We start from the raw sequence: 16851 nt of genomic DNA on the forward strand, positions 1-16851 counted from the left end.
CCGCTTCCTTTGCTCTCTTCAGACTCTTTCCCAGACTTCCGTTCGAACTTCCCGGCCGCGGCAGAACCCACCAATCACAAACGTCCTGCCTCAGGCCACGCCCCTTCTCATCGCCCCCTCCGGGAACCGGAGTCGGATTTCGCGCACACCCCTCCTTCCCTTACGCACGCTGCGCGCGGACGTCGGCCTCTGACGCCGTCGTTGCCCTCGGGGTCGGCTCTCGCCTGGGTCGCTCCCGCAGACCGTTGGGCACCCGGCCCAACGTCCTCCCTCAGGCCCTCCCACACCCTAGGACCCGCTCTGGCGGCGGCGACCCATGTGGGGGTTCGGGCTCCTGCGGTCGCCGCCGCTGCTTCTCCTGCTACCGCAGCTCGGAATCGGAGTCGCAGCGTTCAGCTCTCAGGCCGGAACCATGAACCTGGGCGGCAGCAGCACCCGCAGCGGCGCTCTCGGCTCCCCGTCAGCCGAGCGGTGCAGGCAGCAATGCGTGCAGCTGTCCGCGGTGCCGGGAGCCGACCCGCAGCGAGGCAACGAGTTGGTCCTGCTGGCGGCGGCGGCGGCGGCGGCGGCGGCCGCTGGGGAGGGACTGGAACGGCGGGACCTCCCTGGGGACCTGGCGAAGGAGGAGCCGCAACCACCGCCCCAGCATCACGTACTCTATTTCCCCGGGGATGTGCAGGTAACCTGCGGCCTGCCTGGGCACCTGCTCCTTCTTCTTGTACATATGTGAATTCTCTAGATTCCTCCCTCGTAGCTGGGGCCCGGTTCCTTGCCTCGCCTGAACACACTCACACATGGCGCTAAACGGGGTGGCTCCACGAAATCCAGAACCGCCCCTTCCACGCCCTGACCCCCTCCTCATAGAGCCCTAGACAGGAGGTGTCCTTGGAGGGCTACGACTTCGAAAGAGCCAGCCGTCAGTCCAGGTTTCGAGGGGGTGGAATTGAAGACCTAGAAACGAGAAAATGTGTATTTATTCTATAACTTGGTTTCTCAGAGGATCGGTGGGGGAGGGGGCAGGAGGCGGAGAGAGGGCTTTTAAATTAGCGTGCTGGCAGTTATTAAAAAGTAAACAGACAAAATACTGGTACTAGGGTGTGACGCTCTCAGTAACCCTAAGAAGGGGAGAATGGGTGGAAGAAAAGGGACAGGAATCGCTAAACATGTCAATATTTTGATGCTCACCTAAATTCTGTACTTTTTTGTGTGTGATTTTATCTTTATTATTAATCTTGCGGCTGCAGGCAAATATACATGGCTATGTTGTCCTGGAAAGCTGGGCCTTAATCTAGATCATCTAGAACTGCTTTGTCTAATAGGGTAGCCATTAGTTATATGGGGCTATTTAATTAAAACTAAATAGAATTAAAAATCCAGTTTCTCCGTCGCACTAGCTGCATTTCAAATGCTCAGCGGCCCCTAAGGTTTGTGTGTGCTGTACTGGACAGTGCAGTTACAGAGCATTTCCACGGAACATTCCCTTCATCACAGAGTTCTCTTGGGTAGTGCTGGTATAGACAAGTAAAGCTAAAATATGGCTGAATGTATTTCTTAAACCGTGAAATAATTAGTTTATTAAACAATTATTGTTTTTGAAATTAATGCTTTAAAAAAATATGTTTACAAACGTTGTGCCCTGAGTCAGATGATGATGAAGGTATATGTAGTTTTTTCTCTTGCCCTCCAAATAATTGACTGGTCTAGTTGACTGCTAATCAAAACTAGTATTTCGATTTAAGAGGAGGAATTTACTGTACTCAGTTGATGCCCTTTTGCTCGGTTTGGGAAATCAGCATGGCATTGCTGACAGTGACTTCCAGGGTTTTGTGGACCAGCTACTGTGTGCATCCATAATAATGATGATAATGATAATGATAACTAACTTTCATTGAACACCTACTAAATATTTTTAAAGTGTGCAAGTCAGAATATAGCACAGATCTTCAGGTGAAATCTATAAAGTGCTAAATATAGTTAGACTGATACCTCCTTTCATTTTGACATCATCCATTTCTTTAAGTAGCCTGAGATTCCATTAGCTTTTTGGACAGTGATACACTGTTGATTTATGCAGAGTATGAAGTCCTCTAAAAACCCAGGGCTTTTAGAGAAGAAATAGAGAATAATAATGCATCAAAGGCTCTGAGGCCAGATCGCCTAGTTTTAAACCCTGATTCTGCACTTTCTGGCTATGAAATATCTGGCCAATTGTTAAATCTCTGTGTTGCAGCCAGCTCAGCTACAAAATGGGAATAATGATGTATAGGATATCAATGAGGATTAAATATGTGAATACCCAATGAGTTACCCTCCCTTCTTATCTTTCTGATGACCTTTTTAATTATTGGGGGGTTCTGTAGCGCTCAGTTCTTGGACTTTTCTCTGACTACCTTTACTCCCTTTGTGATCTCTTTCAGTCTTGTGGCTTTACATGCTACCTATACTCTGACGACTTTCAACATTTGTGTTCTAGCCTATTCCTGGAACTTTAGACTTGCCGGTTACATGCACGTATTTCCTTTCGGACATTTAATAGATATCTCAAACCTAAAGTCTCTGGATCTTTGTCCCTAAACTTGCTCTTCCTGTAGTCATCATCTTGTCTCTCAGTTAATGGAAACACTTCCTATTTAGTTGCTCAAGTTAGAAATCTTGAAATTATCCTTTTGTCCTCTCTTAATACATCAGCAAATAAAGTGGCTTTACCTCCTAAATGTATCTAGAAGTGATCAGAATAATCATTTAAAAACCTAAGTCAAATCATACCACACCTCTGCTCAAAACACCAGCAGCTTCCCATGCCACTCATAGTAAAAGCCAGAGTCCTCTTGATGGCATGCAAGGCCCTTCACTCTATTTACCTTTCCCACCCTGTAGCTTTTCTTTTCTTTTTTTCTCTTTTTTGGCCACACTGCTTGGCACGCAGGATCTTTGTTCCCTGACTGGGATTGAGCCTGTGCCCCCTGCAGTGGAAGCCTGGAGTCCTCACCATTGGACTGCCAGGGAATTCCCACCCTGCTGCTTTTTTGAGTGTTTCCTTTATCTGTTTTACTCTCCACAGAAGGTTCCAGCCACACCAGCCTTCTTCATATTGCTCATGGTAGACACACTTGACCTCAAGTTTGCACGTACTGCCTGGAACAATTTTCCTGCAGATGTCTGTAAGGATTCATTAGTTCACCTATTTCAAGTCTCTGCTCAAAAGTTGCCTTCACAGTGAGGCCTTTGATGACCATCCTATTTAATAATCATACATGTGCACAGGATCCCTGTCAACTTTTCTCCTAATAAATAATTAGGATAATTCATTTTTATCCATTTCATTTACTATATTAGTTAATTCATTTTGGATTTTGTCTGTCTTCCACTAGTATGATGCACGCTTCACGTCTGTTTTCTTCACTGTTATATCTGCGATGCTTAGTGAGTGGCATGAAGTAGGTGTTCAGTAGATAGCTTATTGAATGAATAAACGTAAGTTCTTTTGAACAATGTATTAAGTGCTACTTGGCTATTATTATATGAAGGGCTTTTAGGCTCAGATTTCCTTCTCTTTGCACTTGATTCTTTTGAGCCTAATGTCTATTCTTATGAATTTACCCTGTGAGATACAGCTCATCTTTTAGTGTATTGATCCTTTTGGAACCTTTATTTTCATTTATATCATATATAGATTAAATAAGCATTCTTTCTATATCTTTATTTTTAATTTGGATAAATATTGAACAGAATAGGGCCAAACAGAACTTTGTAGGATACCATTAGAAGTTTTGCCTCATGTTAACACAGATTCATTATTTGATGTTAATTGGATCTGGTTGACAGTGTAATTTTAAATGCTAATTACCATTACTTTTTTGATTTCCTTCTTGCAGTCATCTTTTATTGTACGTCCTTTTTTATTCTATGCTTGCCCTTTTATCCTTTGAATTATAGGAAAGCTGAGGCCGTAGTAATTCACTTTTCTTTAGGTACCTCCTGATGTTTTTCTTATCAGTAGTGATTTTGGAGGGGGATCAGAATTTTTTTAAGTAGGTACTGTCCAATTTTCTTGAGTTTCTTGCTTTTTAGATCCTCAGGATACAGGATTGTAGGTATTTCTTTTTTTTCTTTTTTTTTCTTTTTTTGCGGTACGCGGGACTCTCACTGTTCTGGCTTCTCCCGTTGCGGAGCACAGGCTCTGGACGCACAGGCCCAGCAGCCGTGGCTCACGGGCCTAGCCGCTCCGTGGCTTGTGGGATCTTCCCGGACCGGGGCACGAACCCGTGTCCCCTGCATCGGCAGGCAGACTCTCAACCACTGCGCCACCAGGGAAGGCCTATTGCTATTTTTAAGTGTAAGTTTACAATTTGATGAATTTCAACGAATACAATTATGTAACCATCACAATAATCATGTAATACAACATCTTGATCACCCTAAAAAGTACCCCTGTGCCCTACTTTTAGTCAATCTCTTTTCTCAGCCACAGGCAACCACTAATCTGCTTTCTTTTCAGTATAGTTTTGCCTTTTCTAGATTTTCATTAGTTAGGAGTCATGTAGTATGTAGTCTTGTGTCTGGCTTCTTTCACTTAGCCTAATGCTTTTGAAATGCATTCTTCCTGTTGTTTCTGTCATGAAGTATATTTCTTTTTAATGCCAAGTAGTTTTCTGTGTATGGACATACAATTTGCTTACCCATTCAGCAGTTCATGAACATTTGGGTCATTTCCAAGTTTAGCTTTTAAAAACTTTTGCTTTCCTAAACACTAGGATATATAGATGACCATGCCCTAAGTGTATGTCCTGGTGAGTAGGAAAAGACTCACTTCTCCTATGTGACTCTCCTTTGCTATTCACACTATTACCACACTCAGAATATTTCTGACAACAGATGTGTGGGTATTTCCCCCCACACCAAGCAATTCTCTGCAACACCAGCTGGGTGTCCTATAATTCAATTCAATTCTGATGCTATCTACCTGTAGTTAATGTCAGATTCCACACGTTAAGGGCTCAGTCCCACAAGTCTTTTCCCCTCCCCACTTCAGACGCCAGTCGCCAAGTCCCAGTTTATCACCTGTACTGCTGACTGAACAGCTATAGATTGGGGTTTGCACGATCCCCCTCCTTGGGTTCAGTTAGTATGCTAGAATGGCTCACAGAACTTTGGAAAACAGTTTACATACTGTTTACCCATTTGTTATGAAAGGATATGATAAAGGATACAGGTGAACATCCAGATGGAAGAGATGTATGTGGGAAGAGGTGCAGAGCTTCCATGCTCTCTCTGAGTGCACCTCTTTCCTAGCACCTCCTGTGTTCACCAACCTGGAAGCTATCCAAACTTGTACTTTGGGGATTTTTATGGAGACTTCATTGCATAGGTATGATCGTTCTTTAACTTTATTTCCAGTCCCTCTCTGGAGAATGGGGAGTGGGGTTGAAAGTTCCAAACTTCTCATCATGTCTTGGTCTTTCTGGTGACCAACCCCTGTCACCCATGAAATTCCAAGGGTTTTAGGAGCTCTGTGCCAAGAACCATGGGCGCACGTGCGCGCGCGCACACACACACACACACACACACACACACACACACTCTCTACTATTTCACATCTGACCATATACCCTGGGGCTTCGTGTGCTATGACGAGCAGCCTTCTTAGGCTGTTCCTGTTACGGTCCTTTTAGCTTGCTTATGTGAGATGTCCACTTTATGCTCAGCGAAGATGCCCCCTTGACCCATTTTTTATGGAAGTACAGCTCGTACCCTATATAGCTCTCCTCACTCTGCTATAACCATAGTCCACCTAACTTAAGTCTTTATCATGGAGACACATGTCAAGTTTTCCTAAAAATCCTTTGTACCAGTACTTCAGTAGCAGTGTGGGATGGGCCTTTATGTTTTTGCAGGTCAGCAAGCATCTACTCCACAGAGTAACTACCCTTAATCTCTCCAGGAGATTCTCTTGCCGCCTGCCTCACTGGGGATGAGGAAGCATGCCTCCTACCCTTTAGCCCTTACAGGGAGAGTAAGTGCATTGCATTCCCAACTGGGATGAAAACTCTCTCAAAAGAAAACCCTTTCTTCCCACGTTCTTCCACCTCTTCTGTAGATTGGCCTTGTATAGTAGCCTGGGTTGCAGAACTGGTTTTGACTACCTGTTAGCAAGTCCTATGGGGATGTCTGGTGTCTCTTTCTAGAATATGGGAGTACTTATCCATTGTTCTTAGATTTGGACTTATTAGACACAAGAGTAACAATCTTATTTTTACATTTTAGTACATACACACAGTTACTTAGTATGAGCATTTTCCTACTCTGATCATGTAACCTCTGGTTAATCAAAGAAAACACCAAGTTTTTAGGTTTACCACCTCCTATGTGGTAGAGACTAAACGGAGTCATAAAATCTTATTCATTTTAGCTCATTAAATAACTATATAATATAAATAACTGTATAGTTTGTAGGAGCTCAGTTTCCTTAGCTATAAAAACGATTTAGATGTTTGTGCTTTCTTGTGTATTTGGCACTTATAACTAGCTATTTAGGAATCCATAGAATAATTCAGTGTTGGCGCTGTTCTTCCCAACTAATATTTGGGTGTCTTTATGAAGACCTGACTAATATTCCTACTTCAGACATAATAGGAATTCTACTGCATAATTCTGGAATTTCTACTAATACTACAAAACTGAGCTCATGTATTTGTGGAGCCTTCCCTGATGTCCCAAAACATAGCTTGAGTCTCCCTTTCTCTATGTCCCCTCACAGTTCTTCACATATCCCTGCTTTATAGCAGTAATCATATTGCCTTGTAATTATTTATCTCTGTCTTTCCCACTGGACTGTGTTCTTGAGGGACTGTGAACTGTGCTTAGTGACCCACAAATGCCCACTGATGAATATGTGAAGAAATGGAAGTCAAAGTTCAATAGGCAAGAATATTTCCACCTTTCAATTTGTGTTGGAAATTTGTTCCTTCCCTTTCTGATGATGCTTATGTGTGTGCACGCATGCCCACCTCTGCATGTGGGGGTAGTTCCTTTCATGTTCATCCCTCTATTCTTTACATTGGTGCCTGAATTGCAAATTCTTTCATTTTTTGGACGAAAGCATTCTGTGCAGAAAAAGAGTGTAGATTTCTTATAGGTAGGGACAAGGGAAAGGGCCCAAATTTGTTGTCTCACTGAAATAAAAAAAGAGATATTTATCAAAAAAAAAAAAAAAAGATTTAGATGAGCCCTTTCAGATCCAAGCTCCTATGATAATTTTATATCTCATAAATCTGGATGTGCAGAAGGCAGTAGCAGAATCCATAAAAAAATTAAATGATGGCCTTCTGGGAATAGATTTTTTTTAACATATATGACAAACTTAATATTAATGAGGTAAAAACTGTTAAGAAGGACTTGAGCATCCTTTTGGGAAAGTTATCAAAGGATATGAATAGAGAATTAACAAATGAAAATTGCCAATAAACATAGAAAAATGTTCAACCTGATTAGGAATAAAAATATGCAAATTAAAAGTAAGATATCATTTTATCTTAGTAGCAAAGATATTTTAAAAATTAATGCTAATAGCCAATGTGGGTAAGGATGTGAGAAAATAAGCATTCATGTATACTTCCAGTGGAAGTATCAATTGGTATCAATCTTTTTGATGGGAAGTCTAAAAATTATACAAATCTATACTTATTGATAAGGAATCATGCCTGTAACATTTTTAAGTGAAAACTGTGTGTATAATCTTGCTGAGGGAAGAAATAAAGAATGCTCTCTTACATACATACTTGTATATGTGTATGTATACTACAGAACACTGGAATACTAGACACCAAAATTTTAATAGTGATTATTTCTAATGGTGGTTTTATGGATTGGTGGTTTTTATATCTTCCTTATACCTTTGCATGTAGACTAAATTTTTGTAGTATTACTTTTAGTCTTAATTTTTTTAATAGAAAAATGTGTATATTGCTAAAAATTCATTTTATTTAAGGTTGTACATTGAAAAATAAGTCTCCTTTTCATCCCTTTGGATGACTGGAGGCAGTCTCCGATTTCCCTTCCCTAAGGCTAACCATTGTTACTGATTTATATGTCCTTCCAGAGACATTCTATGCTGAGGCAAACTTTTTTTTTTTAAACACAAATGATAGCTCAGCATTCAGGGGTTTTTTTAGCCCTTATTTTACAACCCGTATTTTACAACCCGTATGAGTGCTCATAGAACTGAAGCAGGAATAAATGTCCTTAGACAGATTTATTTATGCATGTGTGCAAGTATATCCCTGAGATAAATTCCTAGAAGTAGAATTACTAGGTCAAAAGAGAGGTGCATTTAAAAATGTTTGGTATATGATTGTTAGAAATAAGGAAAAAGTACAGTTCTATTTCCTTTCTCTCACACCCTATACCCAGTCCATTAGCAAATGCTGTTGACTCTACCTTCAAAATATATACAGAATCTGACCAGTTCTTACCACCTTTGCTTCTACTACCACTGTGGTTCGAGCCACCTTCTCTCATTGGGGTTATACTTAAGTAGCCTCCTACTGGTCTCCCTGCTTCAAACTGTTGCCCCTTTGCACACAGGAGTCAGAGTAATCCTTCCAAACAGATTATATCAGCCATCTACTCCACACCCTATCAGAGCAAAGGCCAAAGTCCTCAGGGTATCTTACGAGGCATGATCAGCACCTCCCCTCTTCACCAGCAATCTCTGTGACCCTCTTAGTGGTCACTTTTGCTCCTTCTTCACTTCACTGGAGGTACACTGGTCTCACTGGTGTATCTTGGTTACACCAACGATGGCTCCACTTCAGGTCATTTTGCAGTTCCTTATGACTGAAATAATCATGACTCAATCCCTCAGCTCCTTCAGGCCCTTCTCAGCTATTGTCTTATTGGAGACTACCCTGTGTTTAAATAATAATCTTCCACCCACTCCAAAACTTTACGCTCCTTATCACCCTTATCACGTATAACGTCTTGTGCTGTCCAGCCACTAGCTACTTGTAGCTATTGACCGCTTGAAATTTAGTGTGATCAAAGAACTAAATTTTAAATTGTATTTAACTTTAAATCTAAAAACTGATAGTTCAGTTCCTGGAAAACTTTTAAGTGTGTTTGAGCAACTTGGGTATGTGAATCTACTTTTGCAACTGTAAATCTTATGAAATCTAAATTCAGATCAAGTATTTCCGATGAAAATTTAGCACCCAAATTGAGATGTGTTGTAAGTGTAAAATATACACTATATTTCAAAAACTTAGAAAGAAAAAGAAATGTAATAATTTCAGTATTTTTTATGTTGGTTACATGTTGAAATAATATATTGGATGTATTGGGCTTAATAAAATGTATTATTAAAAATAATTTTGGGACTTCCCTGGCGGTCCAGTGGTTAAGACTCCATGCTTCCACTACAGGGGGCATGGGTTCAATCCCTGGTCAGAGAACTAATAAGATCCTGCATGCTGCAGGGCGTGGCCAAAAAAAAAAAATTTTTTTTTCACCTGTTAACTTTCTACTTTTTTTTTAACATAGATGCTAGAAAATTGTACATGTGGCTCATGTTATATTTCTGTTGGAGGGTGCTGCTCTATTAACTCATGGAGTTATTATGTATCTCTGTACTAGAATGTGCACTCTGTGTGGGCAGGGGTTTCATCTCTTCTGATCCATGACTGTTCAGTACGTATCCAATAAATTTTATAGACTAAATGAAATAAATTTGAATGAATTTCCCTTTTTTAAGGATATTATGAATAAAAATTGAAAGGAAAACAAAACTTACATGTACGTCTTAGAACATAAACAAAAAGTTATTAATATATATAGAATACTTATAAATAAACCAAATAAAAAAAGGCAAAAGATATGAACAGGCACAAGTAGAAATCCAGATGGCTAATAAATATATGAACAAAATTTCAACTTCATTTAAATTTTTAATAAATTCAAATTAGAATAAGTTATCCTGTGCCAATGAAATTTAACAAAGATAAAAGAAAAATTATACATACTTCTCTGGAAGACAGTATTGTAGTCTATATAGTCAACCTTAAATTATGAATATTCTTTGACCTAGTTTTTCCACATCTGGGAATTTATTTTTAAGGATGTAATCACAGATGTACATGAAGATTTTTCTATAATGTTCATTGCAGCTTTGTAATACTAAAATTGAAATTAAACATAGCATTCAGGTTGCTAGAGTGATCCAAAGAGGGAGGAGTTCAGAATAGCAGCTTTAATAGGAAAATATTTTAGAATTCTGTGTTGGTCAAAAAATCTGTCTAAGAAACCAAATTTTTATTTTCAGTTAATGTCTTAGGAATAATAGATCATATGTATACTAAATAAAATCCATTTAAAAATCTATAATCATTCTAAAGTGTTTTCTTATTAAAATTTCTACTGTGCTATTTAGCTTTATCTTATAACCCTGTGTTTGATGGATTTGAGGCTTAAACTGAAGAAGTGATTTGTTTAAAATCTTAAAGCCAGAAGGTAATAGATTTATAGTTTTCATTTCTAGTACATTAACCATAGGTCATTATAACATCCCTACTTCCTCCCCAATAAAAATGGGAAACTAATTTTGTGGAAATAATTTTACATAACTGTGTATTTAATATTTGTTTTATCTTCCTTACCTTTCAGAATTACCATGAAATTATGACTCGTCATCCTGAGAATTATCAGTGGGAAAACTGGAGTCTAGAAAATGTTGCCACCATTTTAGCCCACCGGTTCCCCAATAGTTATATTTGGGTGATAAAGTGTTCCCGAATGCATTTGCACAAATTCAGCTGCTATGACAATTTTGTGAAAAGCAATATGTTTGGTGCTCCAGAACACAATACTGACTTTGGAGCTTTTAAGCATCTTTATACGTTATTAGTTAATGCTTTTAACTTAAGTCAGAAGAGTTTGCTACCAAAGAAGAATGTGAAAGATTTGAATAAGGACGCCAAAGCATCTAATTGTAGATCCAGTTCTTCTCATACTACTAATGGTTGCCGGGGAGACAAAGAGAGGACCTGTGAAAAATTTGATGAGTCTGCCATGAGTTTTTATCCACCATCACTAAATGGTGCTTCTTTTACTTTGATTGGATTCAGTAAAGGTTGTGTTGTTTTGAATCAGTTGCTTTTTGAATTGAAAGAAGCCAAGAAAGACAAGAACATTGATGCTTTTATCAAAAGCATAAAAACAATGTACTGGCTGGATGGCGGTCATTCTGGGGGAAGCAATACTTGGATTACTTATCCAGAAGTCTTGAAAGAATTTGCACAAACAGGGATTATTGTTCACACCCATGTAACACCTTACCAAGTACATGATCCAATGAGATCTTGGATTGGAAAGGAGCACAAGAAATTTGTTCAGATACTTGGAGATTTTGGTATGCAGGTGACTAGCCAAATTCATTTTGCAAACGAAGCTCCTTCCATAGAGAATCACTTCAGGGTTCATGAAGTATTTTGAGACTGCAGTATTATTAATGCAGAAGAGCAGAAGCACTTTGTGCTATAAATTCAGATAATGAGATGTAATTCATAGATGCATTGTCAGGTTTTTTTTTGGTGGGGGCTGGGGGGAAGGAAGCACACATTCCTAAACTATGAGTGTTAACGTGCAGTAGTGTTCCTTGCTTGTGAACGTGGATAGTTTTTAATTGGGACTGGGTTAGAATTAGTTTATTTGAAATCCAGAAGGTGGTTTGTGATAATCCTACAGGGAGATACAAGACCCTTAAGAATGAAAGTTATAATATAGTCCTTATAAAAGGCAATTAAGATGGTTATTGTTGGAAATAGTTTATTTTCTGAGTAATGTTTAAAACCAATTTTGGTGATACTTTAAGGGTAATTAGGTATTTTGGCACTGAAAACTTTTGAGTGGAAACACTGTTTCTCTTCAAACAAAGTGAAGGCACACTGATGTTTTCCATCAATTTGCAATAACTATACCCTGCCCCTTATGTTTATAAACTTATGGTGTCATTCTTTAGTGTGCCATCAAGTGTTTTTTCTTAAGAGTCAAAATGTATTTGTTTCCACATATCTAAGAATGTGCAGTAGTGTAAAGTTAGTTTTTAAAAATCCTACACTTAAGCACTGTGGCTTAATTTTTAATTGGCAACTTTTGGATAAGACATTTTGGAGTTTCTTGCATTTTGGCAAAAAACCAGTTCTTTTGGAAAATTGTTTGAAATTGAACATAATTATGTATACTGGGTAAAAATACAGTACAGATTTTTAAATTGTTTCATCCTATCATCTTTTGAAAGAGAGCAACTTAGGTAAAATGTAATACTCTATTTGGTAGTGCCCTATTGAAAAGGAGACAGATTCTATAGAACTAAGTCACTATTTCTCCTGAAGCATGATTTTGTCTGCCCAAAGAAAGCATCTCTCCTTGGCCAAAATGTAAAACTATATTGCTATATGAAAAGTTGAAAGAGAAAGTTTGAAGACACAAATGATTTAATTTTGGCTCAAAGACTGAATTTGCTTAACACTGCTACATAATTTGGGTGAGGTTTCCTTCTGCCCATTTTTCTTGACCTAGATAAATACATTTTGAGAAACCAAGATCTAATGAATGTCAACTAACATTGAAAGATTACAATAAAAGGCTAGTGGTCTTTTTAAAAATTGTTTATTAATAATTAGCTTTTGCAGGTCATGAAATAATTAAGCAGGGAAGTAACATGCTGCTTTCAGACTGAAAAAGAAAAAAAAGACTGAAGCTTAATATCAATAACCCAGAGGGTCTAAATATATAAAACAATAGTTTAAAATGTTAATTTCTTGGTTTCGTCTCAGAATTATATTTTAATGACTCTATGAATATATTCCAAATATTCAGAAACTTATAAGAAAGGATTTTTACTTACCAGATGCTTAAATTGTATGAACTTCAGAATAGTATCTTTCAATGTTTTTTTTCTTAAGGATGAAGTACAGTAGTTTTATATTGCTTTGGTTTCTTTTAAATACCTGCTGTTTCTTTTGAGACCCAAAATTCCCAACAAGGAAACAAGTCAGCCTAATTCTAACATTTGACTTATTACCTTGTCTTAAAGCACCATTATTGATTGGATGGCTTCTTTCAATACGTTTAATAATCCTTGGTTAAATTTATGTGTATCTAATGTAACATAGCCAAGTTACTGAGTACTTTAATGAGGGGGGGAAGGAAAGGCATTTATTTCTACAGGATTAACTAAAATGGAAAACGTATGACTTTTAGCAGAAAGATTCATTTAAAAATCTGAGATATTTAAAATATGGTCCTTGTAGCTATCCAGTCATGTAAATGCTTAATTGTAATTGTTATATGTTGAATGGATATTAAGAATAACTGTCTGGGACACCTGGAATTGCCATTGCATCAAAATGAGACAGTGTTGAGAACTGAAAATATTTTCTTTAATGAAAATATATTCAAGTTGATCCATATTCAAATATTTGTTTAATACTTAAAATTTGTTCTTTCTCCACATTTGTTTAAAACTATTATGTTAGTGTATCCTTTGGATTGTGCCTTTGTGTTTGTGTCATGAAAGAGTCAACTGAGAAAAGTAGTCAAACAAATAATGTGAAAGTTGTTACCGCCACAGCATGAATGTACAGTTGTATTAAATTTAATCCACAGAAGTCTGTTTGGATGTGCTCTTTGTTACTAGATTTGTTAAAACTTTAGATCGTTATTTGGAAGGAAGCGATTTCTCTCCACTTTGCCAGTTTGGGTTTGTGTGTGTTTTCATTAACCTCCATGTTTTTTTATACAGGCAACTTTGAACCTTTCCTATAAAAATACATCTCTTCTTTTCCTTTAAATTGCTCCACAGAAAATAGCATCATTTCCTTCTGTTGGATTTCCTAGACAATAAAATCTCTCGAAAATAAGTAAGTTCTTCCTTTTCTACGCTAATCATCTGTATTCCTTTAGCTGTCATCAAGAGACTTGATTAGAATATGGTGTGATCTGTTTTTCATTTCATTCATGCAATATCTAAGCCCCACCAAGGGCAAAGAAGGTCTAGGCACTGAGGATACAGTACAGACAAAACAGTTCCAGCATGTGAGGATGGAAATGTATAATAGACTAAGGCTTAAGAGGAAAAATATGAAACAAAAAGGTATTATTCTTAAAAGAGCTATTCTGTTACACTTCATTTAAGGGCTTTTAAGAGAAACATGCTTTAGAGGATAAGATATTCATGTAGATAGACATCTGTGAATTCAGGTTGCTTTTTACAAAGGCAGAGAGGCCAAGCAGCTCTTAGTGGTAGAGACAGGCAGTCACTTAGGATGGTCATTTTAGTATCCTATTTAATGGAACTTGAAAAAATACAATATAACTTAGGTGTATTTAAGACATCCAAACACCCATGGCCTGTATGCTTGAAAAAAGACTGTAAGGTAACACCAGAGATATGTGGGTGACTACCAATCTATGTTAGTTCCTCCTGACTGTATCTGTTTTTTAGCACTGGGGGAAGGAGTCACAGCAGCACAGTTCCAACTCCATCCAGATGTGCATTCCTGCTTCCTGCATTTTTTGGTGGGGGTCAACTTCTTAGATTAAGCTTTGATGTCTGTTGGCAACATTAGATGGGTAAGAAAAGCCTCATTGGGCTTCCCTGGTGGCGTAGTGGTTGAGAGTCCGCCTGCCGATGCAGGGGACACGGGTTCATGCCCCGGTCCGGGAAGATCCCACATGCCGCGGAGCGGCTGGGCACGTGAGCCGTGGCTGCTGGGCCTGCGCGTCTGGAGCTTGTGCTCCACAATGGGAGAGGCCACAACAGAAAAAAAAAGAAAAGAAAAGCCTCATTACTAAGGTTCTTTCCAAATGTTCACATAGCTGCTGTTCAAAAGGATAGAAAATAAGCCATGTTGACCTTGTTTCCCTTGTTTTGATATTTCATCGAAGTGACAAGTTTGAAATTACTGAATAAATAGAATTCAGATGTAATTATGTACCAAGAAAAATACTGTTAATGTTTGTGAGAAGAAAATAATTACAATCTTCGCATGTATTTTTAAAATTTATTTTGAAAGAATAATATATACCAGAGCAAAAAAAAAATATCAGATAATAACTGCAAATTCCAGTCTTCCCATCTACTTGTCTAACCTCAGAGGCAGTCACTACCACTGGTTTCTCATGTATCCTTGCAGAGATAATTCTATGCATATACAAATAAATGTTTATTTACAGCATACCTTTTACACAAATGGCATCGTACTGTACTCCTAGTTTCAAACCTTTTTCTCATTTAATTACCTTGGGAAAATACCTTGCCAGTACATACATATACCTGTCTCATTCTTTGACTGCATGCTATTCCATTTTTATATTACACTCTGCTGTCTACCTGTCATTAGTCTTACTTTGTATCTCTTGTCTGTGTAGCAAGCAGCACATTGAGTTGTTTTGCTGGCAGAGGAAAAAAATTCCTTTGTGGCCCTGAACTGTAACCAGAGAATAACTATATAATGTATCCCTAAGTATCTGAGATGAGCTGCACCTAAGGGTAAGAATGGAGAGTTACTAATCTGGGCACCACAACTATAATTTCAAGTTTCTATCACCCAGCTGTGTCAGCCTAGACAGTCATTTAAGCAATCTGGATTGACTAGATGATTTCTAAGATCCCTTTCAGCAACAAAATTCTGAGATTTGGAATTCCTGACAAGTTGCAGCTAACATGCTGTGTACTATTTTATATATGAAAAACATCTCATTTGGTCTCAGCCAGGTAGGCAAAAAGATTAAAATATTTTGCATTTAAAATAAAAGACCCTAGGGGACTTCCCTGGCAGTCCAGTGGTTAAGACTGCGATTCCAATGCAGGGGGCGGGCATGGGTTCAGGCCCTGGTCAAGGAACTAGGATTCCACATGCCGCGCAGCGTGGGCAAAAAAATAAAAGACCCTAACATTAAAAATTATGACCAGGAATTTTAACTCCCCCCCAAAAATAAATAAAACCTCCCGAAGGATTCATCAGTATTGCAGATATTATAATGTTGCAACAGGAACTACCTCAAATCTCTCAGCAAAGGAATATTAAATGGAAGCTAGCACCAGCCATCAACTATGTTCCTGCCCTTCAGCTATCTCCTTTATTTCTGTAGCAATCCTATAAAGTTCAAGTTTTATTTTAAAGATGAGGAAAGTAAACTTCTTAGGAGATTAACTTGCCTAAAGTCCAGTTTACTTTCCAAATAAATTAAAATGAATATTCGTTAGGCAAATTGTAATCTCAGCTTTACTTCCTAGTTTTCCACATGACCCTGGACATACATATTTTGCACTGATTCTCTTACTGGTTAAAAAAAAAAGGGTTTATTAAAGAGCTGACTCTAAATACTATTCCAACTAAAAGGGGTTTTGCTTTTTTTTTTCTTCCCAAAGAAAATCATTAAAGAAGTTCTTTGCTTAACCTAAGAAATAATAAAAATCAAAATCTAATAATTAGATATAAAACAATTTTTTTGACAGACTTCTTTTGTTGACCTGAGTAACTTCATTCTCTCTTCCCAAAGATGCCTGTGAAGTTGAGAACAATTTTTTATATACTTTTCCCTTATTTGTTGTAATTTGCCTGTCATACCTGAAATTAATCCAACTCCAAACACGGTATGAGTGGATAAATTATTTTTAAAAGAAAGTTTTCTCCATAATTAAAATGCACTAAATCGATGTACTCAGATGGCTTTAGATGGGCACATTTGTATTCAGTAAATATATATGGGCTTTCTTCAATGACACTGCAATAAAATTACTAGGTACAAAACAAAGAATGGCATAGATCCACATACAATCGCTGATTGTCTTCA

General features: G+C 38.1%; 1 protein-coding gene across 1 annotated transcript; it reads left to right on the plus strand.

The window, feature by feature from the left end:
* The first annotated feature begins 225 nt into the window (after window positions 1–225).
* LOC309962904 (mitochondrial protein C2orf69) lies at window positions 226–13651 on the plus strand. Its single transcript, XM_082840982.1, has 2 exons — window positions 226–679; window positions 10657–13651. The coding sequence occupies exons 1-2, from the start codon at window positions 317–319 to the stop codon at window positions 11482–11484; spliced, it is 1191 nt and encodes a 396-aa protein (XP_082697108.1). The 5' UTR covers window positions 226–316; the 3' UTR covers window positions 11485–13651.
* The last annotated feature ends 3200 nt before the right edge of the window (window positions 13652–16851 follow it).

Source organism: Leucopleurus acutus (genome assembly GCF_964270905.1).
Source record: "Leucopleurus acutus genome assembly, chromosome: 6".
NCBI lineage: Eukaryota > Metazoa > Chordata > Mammalia > Artiodactyla > Delphinidae > Leucopleurus > Leucopleurus acutus.